The following is a 25,942-nucleotide window of genomic DNA, read 5'->3' as shown; positions in this document are numbered from 1 at the left end:
TGTCCTTGGACTTCCAGTCTCCAGAATGGTAAGACAATAAATTTCTGTTGCTCAAGCAACCTAGTTTGTGGTATTTTGTTATTGCAGTCCTAGCAAACTATTGGAGAAGGCAATGGCACCCCACTCCAGTACTCTTGCCTGGAAAAATCCCATGGATGGAGGAGCCTGGTAGACTGCAGTCCATGGGGTCGCTAAGAGTCGGACACGACTGTGTAACTTTCAAGTAGACAACCTGAGCGACTTCACTTTCACTTTCACTTTCATGCATTGGAGAAGGAAATGGCAACCCACTCCAGTGTTCTTGCCTGGAGAATCCCAGGGACAGGGGAGCCTGGTGGGCTGCCGTCTATGGGGTCGCACAGAGTCGGACACGACTGAAGCGACTTAGCAGCAGCAGCAGCAGCAAACTATTAATAAATCATAGTCATGCGGGATCTAGTTCCCTGACCAGGGATCGAACCCCAGTCCCCAGCACCACTAGACCACCAGGGAAGTCCTCGTTCCTCCTTTCTGTCTCCCATCTTGATGCTTATTTTTTCTCACATCCATCCTTTCTTTTTCCTTCCATTTCTACTGCCGTTATTTTACCTCTTCCTGTCCTCATACACTAACCTTGCAAGTGAGCACTAAATGGTCTCCACAGTCTTTTATTCCCTGGTGATTCCAAGTGCCTAGAACTGTGTCTTTTCAATACATAGTTGTTGAAATACTGGTTTCTTTGACACTGAACTTCAGTTTTTCAAACCACTGTGCAAACTTAATCTTTATAAAATCACATTTTCATTATAAAACTGCCCTATTCAAAACATTTCAGCAGTTCCTCTGTGTTTCTAGGTCAGGTCCAAACTAATTAGTCTAGTGTTTGGACTTTCGCAGACTGGCAGGAGTAGAACTTTCTGGCATTATTTTTTGACACTGACCTGTATAACCTTCTATTCCTGCCCAATGTGTCTGTTCATTGTTCATTAAATGTCTTTCAATGTGTGTCTCCATTGAAAGGCACAAGTATTTCTCTCTATTTGAAATTCATCTCCTAGGAAAAAGTTATAAAATAAAAGACTTATATGACTATATGAGAAATTTAAAGTTTTTATATGATAAAAGATGCCACATAAATATATAAAGTTTACCAACAAAAATATGATAGATATGAAAAAATCAAACACTAAGACATAAAAACAATTAATATTTTTATCATACAAAAAGTTTTTGCAAATCACTTTCCAAAAAAGACAATAAATGAAATTAAAAGATTAAAAGATAATCTAAAAATATTAACAGCAAATGATGGATGAAAATGTCCAGATTCGCTATTAGTCAGAAAAACATATATCTGTGTAAATGTCTGTATCATATTTTGCCATCAGATTTAGTAATAATTTCAAAAGATTAATTGTATCTGAAGGTACCAGAGAGAGAAAACAAGGTCATTGTTTTTGGCAACATAAATTGTTACAACACTTTTGGAAAATAATCTATCGATAATGATTAAAATAAAAAATCCATACACTCTACCTTGAAAGGAAAATGGAAGTGTTAGTTGCTCAGTCACATCTGACTCTCTACGACCCCATGGACTCTAGCCCACCAGGCTCCTCTGTCCATGGAATTCTCCAGGCAAGAATACTGGAGTGGTTTGCCATTTCCTTCTCTGGGGGATCTCCCTGACCCAGGGATGGAACCCGAGTCTCCTGCATTGTAGGCAGATTCTTCACCATTTGAACCACCAGGGATAGGAAACCTATTTTATGGGAATAACTATAAGAACAAATGTATGTCTGTATATATGCCTGCAGTGGTAAAAACAAAAAGCCATTAACAATCTGAAAGTTTATCATCATGAGACTAATGAAAATATGAGGAATGTTATGCAACTACTAAAAATAATGAAAGATCCCTGAATTAAGGAGTGAACTCCATGTTCTATTATCTGAAGAATGCCTTTTGGAAAGTCAGATGCACACGATCCGATTTAGAAGAAAGAACAAATAAACAGAAAAAATACAGAGAAAAGTTAATATCAAGCTATTAATGATGGTTACATGAGAGAATTGGATCTGAAAAGGAAGCCACAGTGAAAAGAGAGATCATTAGCTTTTTCTTTATGCATCTTTATTTTATACACATTTATACATGTTATATGTTACAACAAGCTTGAATTACTCTTGCAATTAAAAAAATAAATCGCAAATAATATAAAGGAATCATAGCCCTTTTCTCCTTTTATAAATCCTACCCATAAGTCTTGTCTCAAATTAAATTCTAAATTCTCTGAATTTATTGATGGAATTATTTCCTTGGAAACTCACCATCTGGTTCCTTGTTACTACTTTCTAATTGCTGCCTTGAAGTATTATTTTTAAATGCATTGTTATTTAAATTAAGAGTGTAAGTTCTTTGTGATAGGGGCAGACATTCTACACTTTGTTCTCAAGAGTTGTTCAGAGCTGCACAATGTGCTCACTCATTCATTGCTTGAACACATATTTATTGAGTTTCTACCAGTTCCCAAGTTCTGGGCTGGATCCTAAGGATACAACACTGCCCCAGACAAAACATGATCTAAGACTAAAAGTTTAGTAGGAAGAAGGCACCAAGCAAGGTCCTTTAACTGTCATGAAGTTATAAAAGGGAAATTACTGTGTATTTTGTTGGCAACTGACACAACTGAAGCGACTTAGCAGCAGCAGCAGCAACAATGATGTTGGAGAAGGCAATGGCACCCCATTCCAGTACTCTTGCCTGGAAAATCCTGTGGGTGGAGGAGCCTGGTAGGCTGCAGTCCATGGGGTCGCTAAGAGTCGGACATGACTGAGCGACTTCATTTTCACTTTTCACTTTCATGAATTGGAGAAGGAAATGGCAACCCACTCCAGTGTTCTTGCCTGGAGAATCCCAGGGACGGCGGAGCCTGGTGGGATGTCGTCTATGGGGTCGCACAGAGTCAGACACGACTGAAGCGACTTAGCAGCAGCAACAATGATGTAGGGGTAAGGAGACTAGGGCCTTCCCTGATGGCTTAGCAGTAAAGAATCTGTCTGAAATGCGGGAGACACAGGAGATGTACAAGACATGGGTTCGATCTCTGGTTTGGGAAGATGCCCTGGAGAAGGAAATAGCAAACAACTCCACTATTCTTGCCTGGGAAATTGTATGGACAGAGGATCCTGGTGGGCTACAATCAATGGGGTCGATAAAGGATTAGACACGACCTGGTGACTAAACAACAACAACAAAAGAGACTCGGCTTTTATTCATCTGTACTGCTCTTTCCTCTGATGACAAAATAACCTATCAAATAAGAAAATAAAATGGAAGTGCTTTTCCTCTATTAATACACTAAACAATTGCAAGGTAATACTGGAATAGGTAGCCATTCCCTTTGTCAGGGGATCATCCCAGCCCAGGGATCCAACCCAGATCTCCTGCATTGCAGGTAGATTCTTTATCATCTGAGCCACCTGGAAAGTCCTTAAGGAGATACCTGTAATGTACTAGGGGCTTCCCTGATGGCTCCATGGTAAAGAATCCGTCTGCAGAGCAGGAAATGCCAGTTCGAGCCCTCCATCAGGAAGATCCCCTGGAGGACAGCAGGGTAACCCATTCCAGTATCCTTGCCTGGAGAGTCCCAAGAACAGAGTGGCCTGGTGGGCTACAGTCCATAGGGTGGCAAAGAGTCAGACATGACTGAAGCACCTGAGCACGCATGCATATTGTATGAACTTATCTACTAATGATATCAATGTTAATAATGATAACAGCTAATGTTTATTGGGTGCTTACTATGGGCCAAGCTGGGATGTTAATATGCATGGCCACGACGTCAACCAGTCTCTTCACTGTGTTTCATCAACTCCGGGGACCATAAACTTCATTTCTCCTTCACCTCACCCGTGTATAACCTAGCAAAGTAAAAGGAGAATCTCAAGAATCCTACAATCTTTCTTACTTGAAATACAAAGTACCTACTCTTTGTTTTCAGGCTTATCTACCTTAAAAAGATTTCCTCCTTGGAACCTTCAAGTCTTTTGCAGTCACTGCATGTCTGAGTAACAAGGAGGAAACCAACAGCAACTAACATTATCCTTAATGTCAAATACAACATTAAGCTTTGTGGGACAGGTTTTCTTCTGCCTGAACATACATTCAATATTTAAACGGACTCATAGCCAAGTCAGTAGAAACAAATGCAAGGAGGGTGTATCCAATCTGTCTAGACTGCGTGGTGACCCACAATGCAATGCGGTGGTGAAGAACAGGGCACGGGGGATCGGCACTCACAGGCTGTGAGAACTTAGCAACCCGCATCAACTCTTTCAGCCTCGGTTTCCTCAGTAAATCAGAACAGTGAAATATCTTCCTCAGAGTGCTGTGGAGATGAGTAAAGTGATGATACCTGCAAGGGCCACGTGGTACTGGAATGCAGTGAGTACTCGAGAAATATTACTGGGTTGGTAAAAAACATCATTGGGTTTTTTCATAAGATGTTATCAGATCAGATCAGATCAGTCACTCAGTCGTGTCCCCGACTCTTTTCGACCCCATGAATCGCAGCACGCCAGGCCTCCCTGTCCATCACCAACTCCCGGAGTTCGCTGAGACTCACGTCCATTGAGTCAGTGATGCCATCCAGCCATCTCATCCTCTGGCGTCCCCTTCTCCTCCTGCCCCCAATCCCTCCCAGCATCAGAGTCTTTTCCAATGAGTCAGCTCTTCACATGAGGTGGCCAAAGTACTGGAGTTTCAGCTTTAGCATCATTCCTTCCAAAGAAATCCCAGGGCTGATCTCCTTCAGAATGGACTGGTTGGATCTCCTTGCAGTCCAAGGGACTCTCAAGAGTCTTCTCCAACACCACAGTTCAAAAGCATCAATTCTTCAGTGCTCAGCCTTCTTCACAGTCCAACTCTCACATCCATACATGACCACAGGAAAAACCATAGCCTTGACTAGACCAACCTTTGTTGGCAAAGTAATGTCACTGCTTTTGAACATACTATCTAGATTGGTCATAACTTTCCTTCCAAGGAGTAAGCGTCTTTTAATTTCATGGCTGCAGTCACCATCTGCAGTGATTTTGGCGCCCAGAAAAATAAAGTCTGACACTGTTTCCACTGTTTCCGCATCTATTTCCCATGAAGTGATGGGACCAGATGCCATGATCTTTGTTTTCTGAATGTTGAGCTTTAAGCCAACTTTTTCACTCTCTTCTTTCACTTTCATTAAGAGGCTTTTTAGTTCCTCTTCATTTTCTGCCATAAGGGTGGTGTCATCTACATATCTGAGGTTATTGATATTTCTCCTGGCAATCTTGATTCCAGCTTGTGTTTCTTCCAGCCCAGCGTTTCTCATGATGTACTCTGCATATAAGTTAAATAAACAGGGTGACAATATACAGCCTTGACGTACTCCTTTTCCTATTTGGAACCAGTCTGTTGTTCCATGTCCAGTTCTAACTGTCGCTTCCTGAACTGCATACAAATTTCTCAAGAGGCAGATCAGGTGGTCTGGTATTCCCATCTCTTTCAGAATTTTCCACAGTTGATTGTGATCCACAGTCAAAGGCTTTGGCATAGTCAAGAAAGCAGAAATAGATGTTTTTCTGGAACTCTCTTGCTTTTTCAATGATCCAGCAGATGTTGGCAATTTGATCTCTGGTTCCTCTGCCTTTTCTAAAACCAACTTGAACAACAGGAAGTTCACGGTTCACGTATTGCTGAAGCCTGGCTTGGAGAATTTTGAGCATTACTTTACTAGCATGTGAGATGAGTGCAATTGTGTGGTGGTTTGAGCATTCTTTGGCATTGCCTTTCTTTTGGATTGGAATGAAAACTGACCTTTTCCAGTCCTGTGGCCACTGCTGAGTTTTCCAAATTTGCTGGCATATTGAGTGCAGCACTTTCTCAGCATCATCTTTCAGGATTTGGAATAGCTCAACTGGAATTCCAACACCTCTACTAGCTTTGTTCGTAGTGATGCTTTCTAAGGCCCACTTGACTTCACATTCCAGAATGTGTGGCTCTAGATCAGTGATCACACCATCGTGATTATCTGGGTCGTGAAGCTCTTTTTTGTACAGTTCTTCTGTGTATTCTTGCCATCTCTTCTTAATATCTTCTGCTTCTGTTAGGTCCATACCATTTCTGTCCTTTATCGAGCCCATCTTTGCATGAAATGTTCCTTTGGTATCTCTGATTTTCTTGAAGAGATCTCTAGTCTTTCCCATCTTGTTGTTTTCCTCTATTTCTTTGCATTGATTACTGAAGAAGGCTTTCTTATCTCTTCTTGCTATTCTTTGGAACTCTGCATTCAGATGTTTATATCTTTCCTTTTCTCCTTTGCCTTTAGCTTCTCTTCTTTTCACAGCTATTTGTAAGGCCTCCCAGACAGCCATTTTGCTTTTTTGCATTTCTTTTCCATGGGGATGGTCTTGATCCCTGTCTACTGTACAATGTCACAAACCTCAGTCCATAGTTCATCAGGCACTCTATCTACCAGATCTAGGCCCTTAAATCTATTTCTCACTTGCACTGTATAATCATAAGGGATTTGATTTAGGTCATACCTGAATGGTCTAGTGGTTTTCCCTACTTTCTTCAATTTAAGTCTGAATTTGGCAATAAGGAGTTCATGGTCTGAGCCACAGTCAGCTCCTGGTTTTGTTTTTGGTGACTGTATAGAGCTTCTCCATCTTTGGCCGCAAAGAATATAATCAGTCTGATTTCGGTGTCGGCCATCTGGTGATGTCCATGTATAGAGTCTTCTCTTGTGTTGTTGGAAGAGAATGTTTGTTATGACCAGTGCATTTTCTTGGCAAAACTCTAGTTTTTGCCCTGCTTCATTCCATATTCCAAGGCCAAATTTGCTTGTTACTCCAGGTGTTTCTTGACTTCCTACTTTTGCATTCCAGTCCCCTATAATGAAAAGGACATCTTTTTTGGGTGTTAGTTCTAAAAGGTCTTGTAGGTCTTCATAGAACATAAGATGTTATACAAACACTCAAATGAAAGTTTTGTTTGGTCAACCAGTGCATTATGATAGGCCCCTAGAATTTCTAGCCACTAGAAGAATTAGAGGGATACAAATTTTGTAATTACCTATAAGGGAAAAGAATCTGAAAAAAAAAGCATATATATATATATATATATATATATATATATATATAAAACTGAATCACTTTGAAATTAACCTGAAACTAGCACAACACTGTAAATCAACTATACTTCAAATTTAAAAACTAAAATAGAATGAGAACCCCCCTCAAAAAAAAATGTGAAAAAAAAGAAAAAGAAATTATAGCAATAGAAAGAGAAGCCAAAGGGAAGCAATGTCCCTCTCAGCTCACACCTTGGTCGTGCTGGTTTCCAATGCCCTGGGTGATACGTATTTTTGCTTCCAGAGATCTGTGTTTCTGGCATTGAAATGTTTACAAACTCTATAGATGGAACATACAATATCTTGTCTAAAGTTCATTCCAGTACATAATTTTGCCGAAGCAAATTTAAAGAAAAAGAGTAGTAGTCTTATTATTGTGTAAGTCATAACTGTTACTATATAAATGAACAGCCCAATCCATGGACATCCAAATTGTCTGTGAGAAAGGCAGTCCTCCCTGCTGACTCTCACTGAAAAAGACCAAAAGTTACTGAGCAGGACCCATTGGGCCTTCCTAGGACAGGCCTTCCCCTACCTATATCCTTTGCTTTAGCTCCTCTCTGAAGTACCTAGATAATGGTATCTGATGCACATTTCCTGAGTTTTTTTGCAGTTGTGAAAACCCCCACCAAATGAAGATGTTCCACTACTTGATGACCATGAGCACATAGCCCCAGGCCTCCTGGAGCCTAAAGACTATAAAATTAACCCCTGTGACACCACCCTGTTATTGCACCATCAGCCAGTCAGAGACTTGTACACAAGCAGATCAGGTACCCTGTGGAGCCCACCACCAACACACCTCACATAGCTCTTTAAAATGCTTTGCTGAAACCCTTCGGGAGCACGAGGCTTTCTGGGTTGTCAGGAACCTCATCTCCTTCACGGCCCTGCAGGAAATACGTCTCTGCTTCCAAACTCCGACGTTTCAGTTTGGCCGCACTGTGTGTTGGGTGCATGAACTTGGTTAACAAAAATATAATAACTAAGAGTAAAGACTGTAGGTCGTGTGATTATCTTCTATAGAGAGGAAATGCCTAAAAATTATTTAGGATCTCTGTTTTCAACTGCCTATTGCATTTTTACATCTGGATGTTCACAGGCAACTCAAAGAGAATTTGGAACTCAGTATAATCTGCCAATTTTCTTTTGAAATATACACCCCCTTCACCCTCTCCCAAGAGCTCTAATGTATGGCTTCTTTTTAATTTATGTTCCACCAGGACCTTCTCACATCCTTCAATCTATTGTCACCCCTTCCAAGAGATTAATCTACCTAAAAAACAAGATGTGATTTATGTCATTCTCCTACTCAAAACCTTGCACTGGCTCCTTGGGTTTAAACTATCATTTCATTGGTCAGACCTGATAAATATCACTACTTCTACAGAACAGCTGTGAAAACTTAAAAGAAAAAGAGAAGAAGAGAGAAAAGAAGAAAAAAGAAAACCCAAAGTACAATGAAAATTAGATTAACAAAGCATAAGGAAGCATATGAATATTTACATAGAAGTCATTGGAGCTAGGATAGGGAAAATAATTCTGCCTTCTACTTTTTTAAAATATCAATCTTATTTACCTAAATGGAGGTAGAATAACACTTAACTCCTCCTCCGCTGGATACCACTTCTCTAAGACTAGGTCTCTGATGACCAGAAAATTGAGTCAATAATTTTGTTACATTGTGATACTTTTTTTGACAGGGAAGGGTACTGCATCCTAACCTCCCACCCCTACTCATATTTCTAATTTCAAAAAGTAAGACAGAAAGAGATGGAGAAGGATGGGCAATGGAATGAAGCATTTTCGTAGATTCTGTTACCAGTAAAAAAAACTTTTCAGGAAGATGCAGAAACACCTTGGCTGCTATGAATGCTGAACATTTTAGTTTTGCACATGCTCATTTGTTGAGAGTTAAAATATGAGTGAGTCAGAAAGAGGGAGCAGAAAAGTGTGCCATTTTTGTATGGTTGAACAACACTGGAATAACACCAACATGGTATTATTGCTCCCTGTGATCATCAGAAGAGGATGATATAGATGATATAGATCTAGATCTAGATATTGTCGACTAAAAAAATATGTACAACCTAAAAGCTGAGTTATGTTTTATTCAGCAGAAATTTTTAGTACTTCAAGTCCAAGAGGAAGGTAGTATCTCAAGTAACTTTGAGAGAACTGCTTCGAGAAGTAAGCAGGGAGCTAGGATATATAGGAGTTTTGCAACAAAAGACAGCTAGTTGGAACAAAATATTACTGTTAATTAAAAAAAAAAACAAAACTAAATACCCCATGGAATCCAACACTTTTCTATGTATGGGCGAATGCAAGAGTCGGGGCTCACTGAAATAATTTCTTTGATGTGTACCTCAGTTATCTGGGCCAGTATCCTGTGTTCTCACATCCTGAGTTTTCTCAGGGCTCATGTAGGGAGTGGCTGCAGTCTGATCGCTACTGTTTGCTATGCTAAATCACTTCAGTTGTGTCTCTCTCTTTGCGACCCTATGGACCATAGCCTGCCAGTCTCCTCTGTCCATGGGATTCTCCAGGCATAAATACTGGAGTGGGTTGCCATACCCTCCTCCAGGGGATCTATTCCATGTCTGTTAGTCTCCTGCGTTGGCAGGCAGGTTCTTTACAGGTGGCACTTTACCACTAGTGCCGCCTGGGAAGCCCTGATGGCTGCTAGATGAAAGGTATTCTTCATTTCCTTTCTGAGTTCCCTCAGGGCTCACTGGTTGATCCTCGGAAGTGGCTGCTATCACTGACGACTATGACATCTTTTATTTACTGATATGGCAGGCAATATTTTATTTCTCAATATATATACATATATATGTTTATATATGTACATATATATGTACGTGTATATATATATATATATACACACACATATATATATTAAGTGTGTGTGTGTGTGCTCAGTCATGTTCAGCATTTTTTTGCAACCCTAAGGATTAAGACCACCTGTTCCTCTGTCCACAGGATTTTCCAGGCAAGAATACTGGAGTGGGTTGCCATTTCCTACTCTGGGAGATCTTCCCAATCCAGGGATTGAACCTGAGTCTCTTGCATTTCCTGCATTGGCAGGTATATTCTTTACCACTGAGCTGTCTGGGAATATATATTAATAAAAGTGGCCCATTTTAACAAAAGTATAATATCCCCTTAGGAGTACTCTCATCTAGGAAAGCAGGTCATATCCCTCGCCTTTGCACACTCTGTGTGAGCTTTATTTCAATGAATTTGGTCTCTGTCTATGGTCTATCACTGGCTTTTCCCCGAGATCATTGGTCACATTGTCCAGCCTTGCTCTTCAAGTGCTAGGGCAGCACTGATAAAAATAGATCGAGAGACCCTCCTTTTTGGTATATCAAAGCCTTCCAATCTCTGCGGACTTTCATTTTGGTCTGTTGCACGTTGCCACACTTGCTGCCTCACTCCTTCTCCCAACTTCCTATTGGACATATGGGCCTCTTCCTTTTGGTTGTCTGGTCATATGGTCACTCAGCATGTGGTCTGATGAAAGAGAGGTGACTTTGTCATAGCTCTGAATATCAAAATCTTTTTCTAGATATCTGTTCATCTCAGGCCAGGCAGAATGAGAAAAGGGATATTTCCACCCATATCAGCAAAGAAAGGATGTTACAGTCAACAGCGACTGCAAGTCACCACTGATGGTTGAGTGCTGAGGGAACTTAGGAAGGAAAGAATATCTGCCATTTAGCAGCCACCAGGAGAAGGCAATGGCAACCCACTCCAGTACTCTTGCCTGGAAAATACCATGGAAGGAGGAGCCTGTTAGGCTTCAGTCCATTGGGGTTGTGAAGAGTCAGACATGACTGAGTGACTTCACTTCCACTTTTCACTTTCATGCATTGGAGAAGGAAATGGCAACCCACTCCAGTGTTCTTGCCTGGAGAATCCCAGGGACAGCAGAGCCTGGTGGGCTGCCGTCTATGGGGTCGCACAGAGTCGGACATGACTGAAGTGACTTAGCAGCAGCAGCCACCAGACTACAGCCAATACCCAAACCAGATTGATTCATTTTTTGCAGCCAAAGATGGAAAAGCTCTAAATAGTCAGCAAAAACAAGACCAGGAGCAGACTGTGGCTCAGATCATGAACTCCTTATTGCCAAATTCAGACTTAAATTGAAGAGTGTAGGGAAAACCAATAGACCATTCAGGTATGACCTAAATCAAACCCCTTATGACTATACAGTAGAAGTGAGAAATAGATTTAAGGGCCTAGATCTGATAGAGTGCCTGATGAACTATGGAATGAGGTTTGTGACATTGTACAGGAGACAGGGATCAAGATTCAAGGGATTAGATCTGATAGAGTGTCTGAAGAACTATGTACACTGTACAGGAGGCAGTGATCAAGACCATCCCCAAGAAAAAGAAATGCAAAAAGGCAAAATGGCTGTCTGAGGAGGCCTTACAAATAGCTGTGAAAAGAAGAGAAGCTAAAGGCAAAGGAGAAAAGGAAAGATATACCCATTTGAATGCAGAGTTCCAAAGAATAGCAAGGAAAGATAAGAAAGCCTTCCTCAGTGATCAGTGCAAAGAAATAGAGGAAAACAATAGAATGGGAAAGACTAAAGATCTCTTCAAGAAAATTAGAGATACCAAGGGAACATTTCATGCAAAGATGGGCTCGATAAAGGACAGAAATGGTATGGACCTAACAGAAGCAGAAGATATTATGAAGAGGTAGTAAGAATACACAGAAGAACTATACCAAAAAGATCTTAATGACCCAGATAACCATGACAGTGTGATCACTCACCTAGAGCCAGACATCCTGGAATGTGAAGTCAAGTGGGCCTTAGGAAGCATCACCATGAACAAAGCTAGTGGAGGTAATGGAATTCCAGTTGAGCTATTTCAAATCCTGAAAGATGATGCTGTGAAAGTGCTGCACTCAATATGCCAGCAAATCTGGAGAACTCAGCAGTGTCCACAGGACTGGAAAGGGTCAGTTTTCTTTCCAGTCCCCAAGAAGGGCAATGCCAAAGAATGTTCAAATTACTGCACAATTGCACCCATCTCACATGCTAGCAAAGCAATGCTCAAAATTCTCTAAGCCAGGCTTCAACAGTACATGAACTGTGAACTTCCAGATGGTCAAGATGGATTTAGAAAAGGCAGAAGAACCAGAGATAGAATTGCCAACATCAGCTGGATCATGGAAAAAGCAAGAGAGTTCCAGAAAAACATCTACTTCTGCTTTATTGACTTTGCCAAAGGCTTTGACTGTGTGGATCACAATCAACTGTGGAAAATTCTGAAAGAGATTGGAATACCAGACCACCTAACCTGCTTCCTGAGAAATGCAGAAATGTATGCAGATCAGGAAGCAACAGTTAGAACTGGACCTGGAACAACAGACTGGTTCCAAATCAGGAAAGGAGTACATCAAAGCTGTATATTGTCACCCTGCTTATTTAACTTCTATGCAGAGTACATCATGACAAATGCTGGGCTGGATGAAGCACCAGCTGGAATCAAGAATCCCAGGAGAAATATCAATAACCTCAGATATGCAGATAACACCACCCTTATGGCAGAAAGCAAAGAAGAACTAAAGAGCCTATTGATGTAAATGAAAGAGGAGAGTGAAAAAGTTGGCTTAAAACTCAACATTCAGAAAACTAAGATCATGGCATCTGGTCCCATCACTTCATGGCAAATAAATGGGGCAACAGTGGAAATGGTGAGAGACTTTATTTTTTTTTTGGGGGGGGGTCCAAAATCACTGCAGATGGTGACTGCATTCATGAAATGAAAAGACACTTGCTCCTTGGAAGAAAAGTTATGACCAACCTAGACAGCATATTAAAAAGCAGAGACATCACTTTGCCAACAACAGTCCGTCTAGTTAAGGCTATGGTTTTTCCAGTGGTCATGTATGAATGTGAGAGTTGGACTATAAAGAAAGCTGAGTGCTGAAGAATTGATGCTTTTGAACTGTGGTGTAGAAGAAGACTCATGAGAGTCCCTTGGACTGCAAGAAGATCAAACCAGTCCATCCTAAAGGAAATCAGTCCTAAATATTAATTGGAAGGACTGATGCTGAAGCTGAAACTCCAATACTCTGGCCACATGATGTGAAGTACTACTGGTTGGAAAAGACCCTGATGCTGGGAAAGATTGAAGGTGGCAGAAGAAGGGGACAACAGAGGATGAGATGGTTGGATGCCATCACCGACACGACGGACATGAGTTTGAGTAGGTTTCGGGTGTTGGTGTTGGTGTTGGACAGGGAAGACTGGCCTGCTGCAGTTCATGGGGTCACAAAGAGTTGGACAGGACTGAGCGACTGAATTGAACTTAACTGTGACTACAGCCACTCCTTAAGAAAACTCACCTCAGGATGAGTTTTCACTCCAGATATGAAAACAAAGAACACTGGCTCCAGGTAGCTGAGATGCATATCAAAGGAACAGTTTCTGAAGTGATAAATTCCTTAACTTGAGATATCTGGTTTTCCTTTAATTAACAATAGTCTTTTGATGTTCAGACTACCTGCCCTTTGTTGCAAAACTTCTATATAACCTGACTGCCCCCATCACCTCCTCAGAGCAGTTCTTTCAAGGTTACTTGAGATGCTCCCTTCCTGGCTTGAAGTCCTAAAAATTCCCACTGAATAAAACATAGCTCTCAACTTTTAGGTTGTGAATACTTTTTAAGTCAACAAGAACACATCATGTGAATTATTTTTGACGCAACTGATATTGTAATGTCTTATATGTATACCCATCCTGGGTGATATGTCAAATAAATGACCTTCAAAAGGATCATAAGCTTTAGTTTCCTTCTCTTTAAATAGAGATAATGATTCCTATAGCATGTCAGTGGAGCCAAAGCAAAATAATGGATAAACCTTTGTGAATTCTAAAAACTCATATTCATATAATTTATTTCATAGATACAACTATTTTCAAGAGACTTGGTGTTTTTAGATCAAGAATAGCCATGATAAAAAATTTGAAAACAATTAAATTATTCAGATGCTACTTCACTTGAGTCTCTGAGTGTCAGATTTTAATCACATATATTTATAACTCCTTCATAAAAGAGTAGAGAAAACTGTAAAGTATAATTTAAAGGATTCTAGAAAATTATAGAATATTACAGATCAAATAACAGTACAAAAACCAGACAGACTGGTTATCAGTTGGAATATCCTGTAAAGATGTGGAGGTACCAAATAAAACCATTTCTAACAGAATTAGAAAGTGTCCAGAAGTAGAATTTCATAAGTACAAATAAAAAGTTAGATCTAAGTTGTATCTGGCATATATATACAGCTAATGACCTAAGACCAACAGAAATGCCTGCCCAGGGCACAGACTGTGGCTATAGGAAAATGGTTCTTAAAGGAAAAAAAGGAAGAAAAACCCAGGAATATCATTTTCATTCTCCCTTGGATTTTGCTAATCTATGATTTTCTAATACTTAAAGAGTCCTTGATAGTGTGTTAGGGATAGTGCTAAGCACTTTATGTGGCTTAACTCATTTCTCCTCATCACAGTCCTATGAAGCAGTCATGCCACCATCAACCCATCTTACAGATAAAAAGACTGAGGCTTGGTTTTTTATGTCTTTATTCATTTAATCCTACTACATTCCTGGGGAGTATTTACACTATTATTCCTATTTAACTGACAAGAAGCCCCAGGTTCAGTTGGAGTTAGGAAAAAGAAGCCACATTAACAAAGAGAAAGGGTGGACTCAAGTTTGTGAACTTTGATAAATGAAAGTTTACTTTGCAGTGAGACTAAAATAGGCAGGAAATGGCAGCAAGCAGCAGAAGTGGGTAGTGGATATCCTTTCCCCTGGTAGATTTCTGTCTGTAGAGCCAAGGTTACCACCTATGAGCCTTTGCTTAGGGATGTGGGGAGAGGCTTATGGTGACTAGTAACAGCAGTGGTTCGGTTCAGTTCAGTTCAGTCACTCAGTTGTGTCTGACTCTGTGACCCCATGAACTGCAGCATGCCAGGCCTTCCTGTCCATCACCAGCTCCTGGAGTTTACTCAAACTCGTGTCCATTGAGTCGGTGATGCCAGACAACCATCTCATCCTCTGTTGTCCCTTTCTCCTCCAGCCTTCAATCTTTCCCAGCATCAGGGTCTCTTCAAATGAGTCAGTTCTTTGCATCAGGTGGCAAAGTATTGGAGTTTCAGCTCCAGCATCAGTCCTTCCAGTGAATATTCAGGACTGATCTCCTTTAGGATGGGTTGGTAGGATCTCCTTGCAGTCCAAGGGACTCACAAGAGTCTTCTCCAACACCACAGTTCAAAACCATCAATTCTTCAGCACTCAGCTTTCTTTATAGTCCAACTCTCACATCCATACATGACTACTGGAAAAACCATAGCTTCGACTATATTGACCTTTGTTGGCAAAGTAATGTCTCTGCTTTTTAATATGCTTGTCTAGGTTGGTCATAACTTTCCTTTCAAAGAGTAAGCATCTTTTGATTTCATGGCTGCAGTCACCATCTGCAGTGATTTTGGAGCCCCCAAAAATAAAGTCAGCCATTATTTCCACTGTTTCCACATCTATTTGCCATGAAGTGATGGGACCAGATATCATGATCTTAGTTTTCTGAATGTTGAGCTGTGGGAGCTCATGAAAAAAAAAGAAAGAAAGAAATAAAATGATAGCTGAGCTCTATGCTATGCTATGCTAAGTCACTTCATTCGTATCTGACTCTGTGCGACCCCATAGATGTCAGCCCACCAGGCTCCCCCATCCCTGGGATTCTCCAGGCAAGAACACTGGAGTGGGTTGCCATTTCCTTCTCCAATGCATGAAAGTGAAGAGAGAAAGTGAAGTTGCTCAGTCGTGTCCGACTCTTAGCGACCCCATGGACTGCAGCCTACCAGGCTCCTCCGTCCATGGGATTTTCCAGGCAAGAGTACTGGAGTGGGGTGCCATTGAGCTCTATGCTAAACACGTCTTAATTTTCAGATTAAGCATTTGAGATTGGCAATATAATTATCTCCATTTAGAAAACAGGGACACCAAGGCTGATAAATGTTGTTTGTTGTTGTTTTAGTTGCTAAGTTGTGTCTGACTTTTGCGACACCATGGACTGTAGCCTGCCAGGCTCCTCTGTCCATGTGATTTCCCAGGCAAGAATACTGGAGTGGGTTGTCATTTCTTTCTCCAGGGGCTTTTCCTGACCCAATAATCAAATCTGTCCTGCATTGGCAGGCCAGTTCTTTACCACTGAGCCACCAGGGAACTCCAGATATGTAAGTGACAGAGGTCAAATTAAAAAAACATATATTCTATCTTCAAAGTGCATGATCTTTATCAACATGTGAGTTTTTATTACTACAGTCCTTAGTAATGATTGATATATAGCCAACTTACTATGTAAGCAAGTTGTAGGAAAAAATGGCATAGGTCGTACATAAAACTTTATTAAATGAAACAAACTATTTTTTTTTTGTCATTACCTACTGACTCATCTTTGTCCACGCTTTGATTGACTGAAGTTTTATTCTTCCTGTCCTGACCTAACCTTGAACTCTTTTCTTGACATCTATTCAAAGGGAAAAGGAGAGGGGAAAGAATGGTTCAGAACACCCACATACTGGAATATAAAGTTGAAAAAGCCAAGCCACTTAAAATTTTGGTCCGTCCTCATGCATAGCATACATATTAACACTCTTAATGAAAGACTGTAGTGAATTAATATAATTAATATAAAGGTTTTAGGAAAATACCTACTTGCTTAACCTCTCTGATAAAGTCACCAGAAAGAACTCAGCAGCTTAATCTGTATCAAGGTGACCGAGCTAAAACAATTCTGTACCATGTTTATACACTGACCTCCTTTCCTAATGTTAATTTATGCCTCCAAGGGAAGGATCATTTCATGCCTAATGAGGATGACAAAACGTGAGGACAATGATATAACATGGTGAAATGAAACAATGTTTACTGGTTGGGAATCTGGAAGATGACTGTTAGCTCTGCGGTCAATGAGCAGCTGTGTGACCTAGAACAAGTTACTTTATGTCTCTGGGCTTCAGTTTTCACAAATGTGAAAATAACGGGGGTTAAATTAAGTAATCTGGAGTTACTTTAAAAGGTAGTTACACTTCCAATCAGAGTGTGAAAGTAACCCAGATACTGCTGGGCATACTGGCCATCTGTTTGGAAACTGAAAACACTCTTGAAAAATAACTCATGTGTCAATTGCTGGGATCCAGGGCCATGTTCAGAAAAATAGTGAGTGGCCAGATGAAGTCCAAATCCTAGAGGTAAGGGGTTTGCTGAGAAAGAAATTATCCCAAAGAAAGAGGTTTATATACTGGCAAAGCCATGTGATCTCATAGTGTCTGGCACTCAAAGATTAGTGCTCTCGTCCACCCACGCATGGGCTCCATAGGGATGGATAGGATTTTTAAGCCAAAACTTAAGTATAATAGCTATTTCATCCTGCCCTGTAAAATCCTCTGATGTCTTCAACACTGGTTGGGACCCCTCCAGCTGATTAGATGGTTTAGCACTGTGACTGGAGCGTGGAGTCCAATTGGGATTGAATTGAGTTCCAACCCACCACCTTCCAACTGTGTGACCTTAGGCTAGTGACTTAATAGTTATGAACCTGTTTCTTCATCTCTCAAATGAGAATTATGTCTCCTCTCTCAAAGTCTATTGAGAGAGTTTAACTTAAAAATTGCTGGAAAGCATTCAAGCAGCACCTTGCCAGTGGCATCTGTTCAATGTGTGCTGGTTACTATTGCTACCACCATGACTGAGACTGCCATTACAGTCAAGCTGAAGAGGAGAGAGCCTTTCTTGGCTGCTTGAGTTCATCACAGGCCACAAGTGTGGATTGATGATCATTACTTGTAAATTTGCAGTGTCCTCAGAAGCAAAGGGAAGCCTTCCTTACTGAGTGAAGTGTCATTGAGTTAGTGGTCAGGCCAGGCCAACACAGGGGCACCAGGGGAGCTGTGCACTGCTGTGCTTACAGTGGCCACTGGTGGGAAAGTTCTTTAAGTACTGAAGGGGTGAAATGACAGCGCCTTCCAAGAGCAGTTGTTTTTTTTTTTTTTTTTTTTTTTTTTTTGAAGCATTGCACAACTTATGGGGGAATCTGCAGCATATCCCTGGAAAGTATTTTCAAGGAACTGTCAGGGGATCTTGGAAAATCTGGGTTCATTCATTGTGTCAAAAGGGAAGCCCCAGTGACTCAGTGGTAAAGAATCTGCCTGCTAATGCAGGAGACACACAACAGGCTCAGGTTCAATCCCTCGATCGGGAAGATCCTCTGGAGTAGGAAACGGCAACCCACTCCAATATTCTTGACTGGGAAATCCCATGGACAGAGGAGCCTGACAGGCTACAGTCCAAGGGGTTGCAAATGAGTTGAACATGACTTAGCAACTAAAAAACAATTGCATCAAAAATATTTACTGAGCCATCACTATGTGTCAGGAATTCTTCTAGGGTCTCTGCCATCATGAAACTTTCATTCTAGGACTGACAGTATGTATATAAATAGCAATCAGTCTGTGAAAATAATAAAATGTCTTGGAAACTATGACAGAGAGTACAAGGGTCTTCAGGCAGGGCCCCCCTGTGCAGATGGCACTGGAGCTAAAACCAAAAACGAGAAGAAGGAACTCTCCTTGGGAAGATTTGGGGCAAGTTTGGGTCAGACAAAAGGAACATCAAGTGGAAAGATCCTGGGTTGGCAATGAGAGACAAAGCAAGGAAGGCTGCAGCAAACAAGTGGGCAAGTAGTATGAGGTGGGAGAAGTTGGGAGAAGCCAGATGGATCCAAAGGACCTCTGAGTCCACATAGACACACACACACACACACACACACACACACACACACACACAAATGTCTTTGAAAGAAAAGCCTCCTAAACTAAAAGCCAAAATAAGCAGTAGGGTAAAATACCATTCTAAATATAATTTCTAAACAGACAAATGAAGTGATGGAGTTCATTATCAGAGAGGCAGGTCATCACATTCAGCATGTAGTACAGTACAATGCTGGACTGTGAGGTTGCATAAACTCCATGCTTTGAGGCAGGGCCCTACTCATTTCTTATCAAAAAGGGGTCAGTGGGCTGTGTTTTCAAACATTATTCTAATAGAAACTAGTAGACGTCACAGAATGACCATGGACCCATACTAGAAGGTCAGGGGTCAAGCTCAAATTGCATGACTATAACATCTTAAGTGGAAGACCTTGGAAACTCCACTTGACCTCATTGAGAGTATTTGTTTATCCTTGCTTTTGAACTGTGGTGTTGGAGAAGACTCTTGAGAGTCCCTTGGACTGCAAGGAGGTCCAACCAGTCCATTCTGAAGGAGATCAGCCCTGGGATTTCTTTGGAAGGAATGATGTTGAAGCTGAAACTCCAGTACTTTGGCCACCTCACGTGAAGAGTTGACTCATTGGAAAAGACTCTGATGCTGGGAGGGATTGGGGGCAGGAGGAGAAGGGGACGACAGAGGATGAGATGGCTGGATGGCATCACTGACTCGATGGACGTGAGTCTGGGTGAACTCCGGGAGTTGGTGATGGACAGGGAGGCCTGGTGTGCTGTGATTCATGGGGTCGCAAAGAGTCGGACACGACTGAGCGACTGAACTGAACTGAACTGAGGTTTAAAATAATTGCTACCACATAAGTCAATTATAGGGTTTCCCTCATAACTCAGTCAGTAAAGAGTCTGCCTGCAATACAGGAGACCCAGGTTTGATTCCTGGGTTGGGAAGATCCCCTGGAGAAGGAAATGGCAACTCCAGTATTCTTGCCTGGAGAAATCCATGAACAGAGGAGCCTGGCAGCTACAGTCTATGGGGTCGCAAGAGTTGGACATGACTGAGCGACTAAACCCAGGCTGTGAAAATTAAACAAGATAGCGAAGGACAGGGAAACCTGGCATGCTACAGTCCATGGGGTCAAAAAGAGCCAATCAGGACTTATTTATCATCCAAATATTTCTTAGTGGTTTTACGTTTCTTTTTTAACATTTCTTATTAAAATTTCTTGTCATTGCTGTTTTGAAGTAAAACCACTAGAGGTCAGAATTTCACGTAAATTGTTTAAGGAAACCACCAACGTTGGGGGAAAAAAGAATGTCTACTAAGCAGCATAAAATAATAAATTTAAGGTGAAGAAAGAAAAATAAAAATGGCTTTCAACAAATAATTTTTGATAACTAGAGCAATACTCATTCTCAAAACTGCTATTCAATGGACTTAGCCAAATAGGAAGAAGAGGGAAAGACAAACAGAATTGTTAAGCATCTGTTCTCGACACCGATACAGTTTAAGGTTCACAATGATTATCTGATGTTATTCTTAAAACATGTCTGCCATGAAACTCATTTTGCAAATAAAGAAACTAAAGTATAGACAGATGTGATATCATCCTGAATGAAGATCAAGCAGGTACAATCCAACGTTCTCCACTAAGTCAAGTTTGTGAAATAGTGCAGGAAAAAATGGTGTCTCTGTGTTAGATAACATACTATATGACAGATTAACATTAACAGTTTTCTGTTTGCCATTCTATATATTTTTATTTAATTCCAAGTCTCCTAAATGAATCTAGGGAAAGTTCCTTTTGTTGTCTGTTTCTCAGAGTGTTTAGAAGTTTCTGAGCACAGTGCTGATAAATATGGTATTGAGATGATTAGCCATGAAGAAAAACATAGACCAGCTTGCTTTTAGGAAAAATATTTTGAACAAGGGCAATAATCTAGTTCTTTAAAAATGTTTACTTAGCCATCAAACCTTTCTTTTTTGTCATTTTGTAGAGATAAATATATAAATCTGCCTTATTCAGGGGTGGGGAAGACTATCATCACATTCATAAGAGGATGAGGCAGTCTATATCTTGAGGGAAGACAAAAATCATTTCTGTGTTTTGGGGTATCCACAATGTCTAGCACAGGACACAAAGCAGAGGTAGGGCAGTGATGAATAGGCTCTTGATGTTATACGTGTTGTGTACATAGAGGCAATTTGCAAATTAAAAAAATGAGTTACGTGGGTCCTGACCCCAAGAGTTTTTAATCTAACACCAGTTTGAAATGTAGGTACAAGCTTTTTCCTTAGCTTGAAACCTTTAGCATTGTACATGATGCCTGGGTTCCCTGGTGGCTCAGACGGTAAAGCATCTGCCTACTATACGGGAAACCCGGGTTCGATCCCTGGGTTGGGAAGATGCCCTGAAGAAGGAAATGGCACCCCACTCCAATACTCTTGCCTGGAAAATCCCATGGACAGAGGAGCCTGGTAGGCTGCAGTCCATGGGGTTGCAAAGAATCGGACATGACTGAGCGAGTTCACTTCACTGATGCCTGGGACTTAGTAGGTATTCAGTATGCTCCAGAATCTTGGAATCACTTTAATAAGAATTTCTTTAATAAGAAATGTGGAATCCATTTGATGCCAAGTCCCTGGGCTCTAGGGGAAGAAGAAATTGTACCAAGTCCATAACAGACTTAGTTCTGGAATCCGGGGTTCTTAAGGGGTCCTTTCCAAGTCTTTCTTCCCTGGGAGCACTCACTTCTTCCTTATGTCACATTCTCACTTGTAATCATCTCATAATTTCTACATACACTCAGGAAGAGAGTTAAAGGGGTTTCCACTGTTTGGAGTCTTAAGAGAGTTGCTAATGGGAAGGGAAAAGTTTTGTGTTAAATTAAAAAAATGAGAGTTGGAAGATTCATGTGGACACTATGCTGGTATCCAACACATATTAATTGCTCTCTGCTTTCCCTCTTAAATTATTTACCATTTCATTGCTCATGACACTGATATATATATATATATATATATATATATATGAAAAATGTAAAAGTGTTAGTTACTCAGCTATGTCTGACTATTTGCAATCCCATGGACTGTAGCCCACCAGGCTCCTCTGTCCATGGAATTCAACTGGAGTGAGTTGCCATGCCCTTCTCCAAGGGATCCTCCCAACCCAGGAATCGAACCCAGATCTCCTACATTACAGGCAGATTCTTTATCATCTGAGGCATCAGGAAAGCATATATATATATATATATATATATAATTTAATGCATCTCTTGTACATAAAATAGTGCTTAGCACATTCAATATATGTTGGCTGAGTTGAAATGACTAGAATCATTGAATTGGAGTACACTGTCTTTTGGACATTATTTTAACAATACTTTGTCCATTCTTCCTCCAGTTTGAAAGTTGCAGTTTCTCTGTAAGGAAAACTGCTTAACATTTCTATTCTCAAATGGATTCTCCCTTTGAAGGGACAGAAACATTTTAATTTTCCTCTATTCTGTGGAAAGTCCAGTAATGGTTTTAAGTAAATACTTTGTTTCTGACTGAAACTTTCTTTTCTGAACATTGACCCTCGCATTATTCATTTATTCACCCAAGAAATTATTTGGAAGCCCCAAGGTCTCATTGTTCTTCCTTGCATTTATTTTATGGTATCAAAGGTTAAAACTTAGATTGCAATCTTAGAAGAAAATTAATTCACTGATTAAGAAAAATGCATTTTAAGCAATACACATTTAAATCACTGACAAGCACAGGGCGATGTTTTTCTGTTGTGTCTGTGTGTGTGTTTTTAAGACCTTTTTTTCAACTTAAAATTTTAAGTAGCTGCAATTCTTCCACCCTCTAGCCTGGAGAAACAGAGCATGAATTACTAACGAAGGAGCACCGATCTGTACTGCAGTGACCACTTCCAGAACAAAAGGGTCAGAGCTGAAACCAAGAAAACAGGAGCATTTTTTAATCAACCAGTTGCTTGAAGCACATTTGGACCTTGGCCCTACTTGAAAAAAAAAAATTCCAATATTCTATCGTCCTTTTGTTGAAGGCTCTTGGCCCTAAAGTCTCCACTTGCAAATAAAGAAATGCTTATTTCTATACCATCTGCAATCCTTTATTTGTTTTATTTTTATTATTTATTTTTTTTGGAGGGGGTTGTTTGGTTTCGAAGAACATAGAAGTATAATTATAAACATACTGATCTTTCAACATTTACAATAAACAGTATTTGGAAAAAGCAGGCTACAAGAAAAAGGGGAAACATGTCTGATGTTTGTTATGCAACTACTATGTTCCAGACATTAAATATTTTTTTGCAAATATTACTTTATTTAATCATTACTCCAGTGGTGAGTGGAGAGGATGATAACACTTTCCCCCGCTCCTAATACGAAAGAGCTTAGGTTCAGAGAGTTAAAACTTTTCCTAAAGAGCATGTAGCTAGAAAGAAACGAAACAGAAATTTTCAGCCTGGTCCATGTCTCACTAAGGTAATTTTTTCTGTTATCCAACACTTCTCAAAATGGACCACACACTTTGATTATGACTGTAGAAAAATATGATTAATAGGGGACACAAGTTTAAGAGACATGGAAGAAATAAAAACAATATGCTGAGATGACAGTGCCATTTTCCTTTTTTGGCATTTTTTTTTCTTACTGCCACCTCCAATTCTTGATGGACCCCTCTTCATTGGAACCCAGGAGTCCATTAATTTATGAAATGTATAAAAGAATTAAAGTTTACTGAGCTTTTGTCTAGTAGCTTTACCAGAATCAGTATGAGAAAACAGTTGGAGTAAAAACAGTCCATGAATAGAGATGTTATTAACAAAAGGAATCCTGTCTGTGTATCCCCCCTGGAGTTGCAAGGAAGGCGGAATATCCCCCTGTCCCAGGTGAATTCTATCACATCCCTGTCCCAGGCTTCCACTCCCTCCCGGGTTCTCTTACTTAACATCAAGGGAGTACCAGGACATTGATTTTCCTAAAATAGAAGGAGAGTAGAACTCTAGGGAGGAGAGTTAGAGAAAGTGGGAGCTAGAGTGGCACTGAGCGATCAAGTAAGAGAGCTTACTTACTAGATGGGGAAATTTCACTTTTTTTCTTTCCTCACCTTTGGGTCCTGGTGAAATGGTGTGTGTGGCACAGACTTCAGTCGTAGGACGACTGTCGAGGTCCAGACCCAGACTCTGAATTTGCAAAAGAAAGAGCACCAGGAGAATGAACTGGTTTCTTCGAACTTGGGCTCCAAAGCCACCCATTGCTGCGGTTTCCTCAAAAAAGGGCTGCCTCAAAGTGCCAAATAAACAGTTCGATTTTTAATGAAAACTTCTTCTTTGGGGAAGAAAGGGAAATATCTGGAACACACATTCCAAAAAGGGCTGTAAAGACAGGAAGGAAGCATATCTTAGGTTGTTTATTTTCTCAGTGTTCCAAATGAGCCGTACATTTTCCAGACTATTTACTTTCAAGTGACAAGAGTTTATTGAAAATTATCTCTGAACTAAACACTCAAGTGTGCAGGTCAGTAGAAACACTCCAGAAAATAGAACAGATATACCTTTGGCTTAGTACATGAATGGATAATTTAATGCCCAAATTGCACTTAAATGTTGGGGTTCCAGAAAGACTGAGCCAGAGATTTTATGAATTACCTACATATTATATAATCATTGTGCATGGCTTTGAGCTTTTTAAAAGGAAATATTCATTACCTGTTTCTGGTGTCAGTTGAACACTAATACTCTTACTGCTCTCCATAAGCTTATTTCCTTCTCTTGCTACAAAGAATTGTCTTGGGGTTAAACCCCAAAGGAAAGAACACCACTTACTGCAAAGCAATTAGGCAATAAGTATCAAGAATGTTAAAAATATGTATAGCCTTTGCCCTAGTAACTGGCCTTCTGGTACACTGCCTTAAAGAAATACTGTGAAATGTGGACAAAGCTTTGATTAAAAGATGTGGCCAAAGCAGGAAGGGGCATCAATTGCCTAATGACATATTGTTGTTGTTTAGTAGCTAAGTCATGTCTGACTTTTTTGTGACCCCGTGGACTGTAGCCCACCAGGATCCTCTGTCCATGGGATTTCCCAGGAAAGAATACTGGAGTGAGTTGCCATTTCCTTCTCCAGGGGATCTTCCTGACTCAGAGACCAAACTTGTGTCTCCTGCATTGGCAGGCAGATTCTTTACCACTGAGTCAATGATATGTTGCTGCTGCTGCTGCTGCTGCTAAGTCACTTCAGTCGTGTCCGACTCTGTGTGATCCTGTAGATGGCAGCCCACCAGGTTCCTCCTTCCCCGGGATTCTCCAGGCAAGAACAGTGGAGTGGGTTGCCAGTTCCTTCTCCAGTGCATGAAAGTTCATGAAAAGTGAAAGTGAAGTCACTCAGTCGTGTCCGACCCTCTGCGACCACGTGGACTGCAGCCTACCAGGCTCCTCCGTCCATGGGATTTTTCCAGGCAAGAGTACTGGAGTGGGGTGCCATTGCCTTCTCCGCAATGATATGTTAAGGGTTGCCAAATCATAGTACATACAAATGTGTGAGCGTGCAACATGACAATTTTATTAAAAGAAGGAAATGGCGACCCACTCCAGTATTCTTGCCTGGGAAATCTGATGGGCATAGGAGCCTGATGGGTTGCAGTCCATGTGGTCACAAAGAATCAGATACAACTGAGCTACTAAACAACAATTATGGAGGCTAGAAATCTGAGTTCAAGGCATTGGCAAAGCATGCCTCTTCTGAAGACACCAAGAGAGGATCAGTTCCAGGCTCTCTCATAACCCCTGGTAGTGCCCCAAGGCGCTACAGTATGAGGTCTTGGGAGTAGGACTTCAACATAGGATTTTTCTATTTTGGCCTGCTGCTACTGCTAAGTCGCTTCAGTCGTGTCCGACTCTGTGCGACCCCATAGACGGCAGCTCACTAGACTCCTCTGTCCCTGGGATTCTCCAGGC

The 25,942-nt window shown here is 40.8% G+C and overlaps 1 protein-coding gene across 4 annotated transcripts in view; it reads right to left on the bottom strand.

Moving 5' to 3' along the window:
• Window positions 1-25,942, bottom strand: part of COLEC10 (collectin subfamily member 10) — a 134,445-nt gene that overhangs the window by 29,410 nt on the left and 79,093 nt on the right. For 3 of the 4 annotated variants that reach the window (XM_005897256.2, XM_070382201.1, XM_070382202.1), the window contains one exon: window positions 24,094-24,361. The exons of the other annotated variant lie outside the window; for it this stretch is intronic. In XM_005897256.2, the coding sequence (XP_005897318.2) occupies window positions 24,094-24,241 (148 nt within the window). In that variant the 5' untranslated portion in view covers window positions 24,242-24,361. The remainder of the gene's footprint in view (window positions 1-24,093; window positions 24,362-25,942) is intronic. 4 annotated transcript variants of the gene reach the window in all.

Source organism: Bos mutus, chromosome 14 (genome assembly GCF_027580195.1).
Source record: "Bos mutus isolate GX-2022 chromosome 14, NWIPB_WYAK_1.1, whole genome shotgun sequence".
NCBI classification, from domain to species: domain Eukaryota; kingdom Metazoa; phylum Chordata; class Mammalia; order Artiodactyla; family Bovidae; genus Bos; species Bos mutus.
Note: the sequence above shows the minus strand (reverse complement) of the source record. Positions and strands in the feature narration are given on the sequence as shown.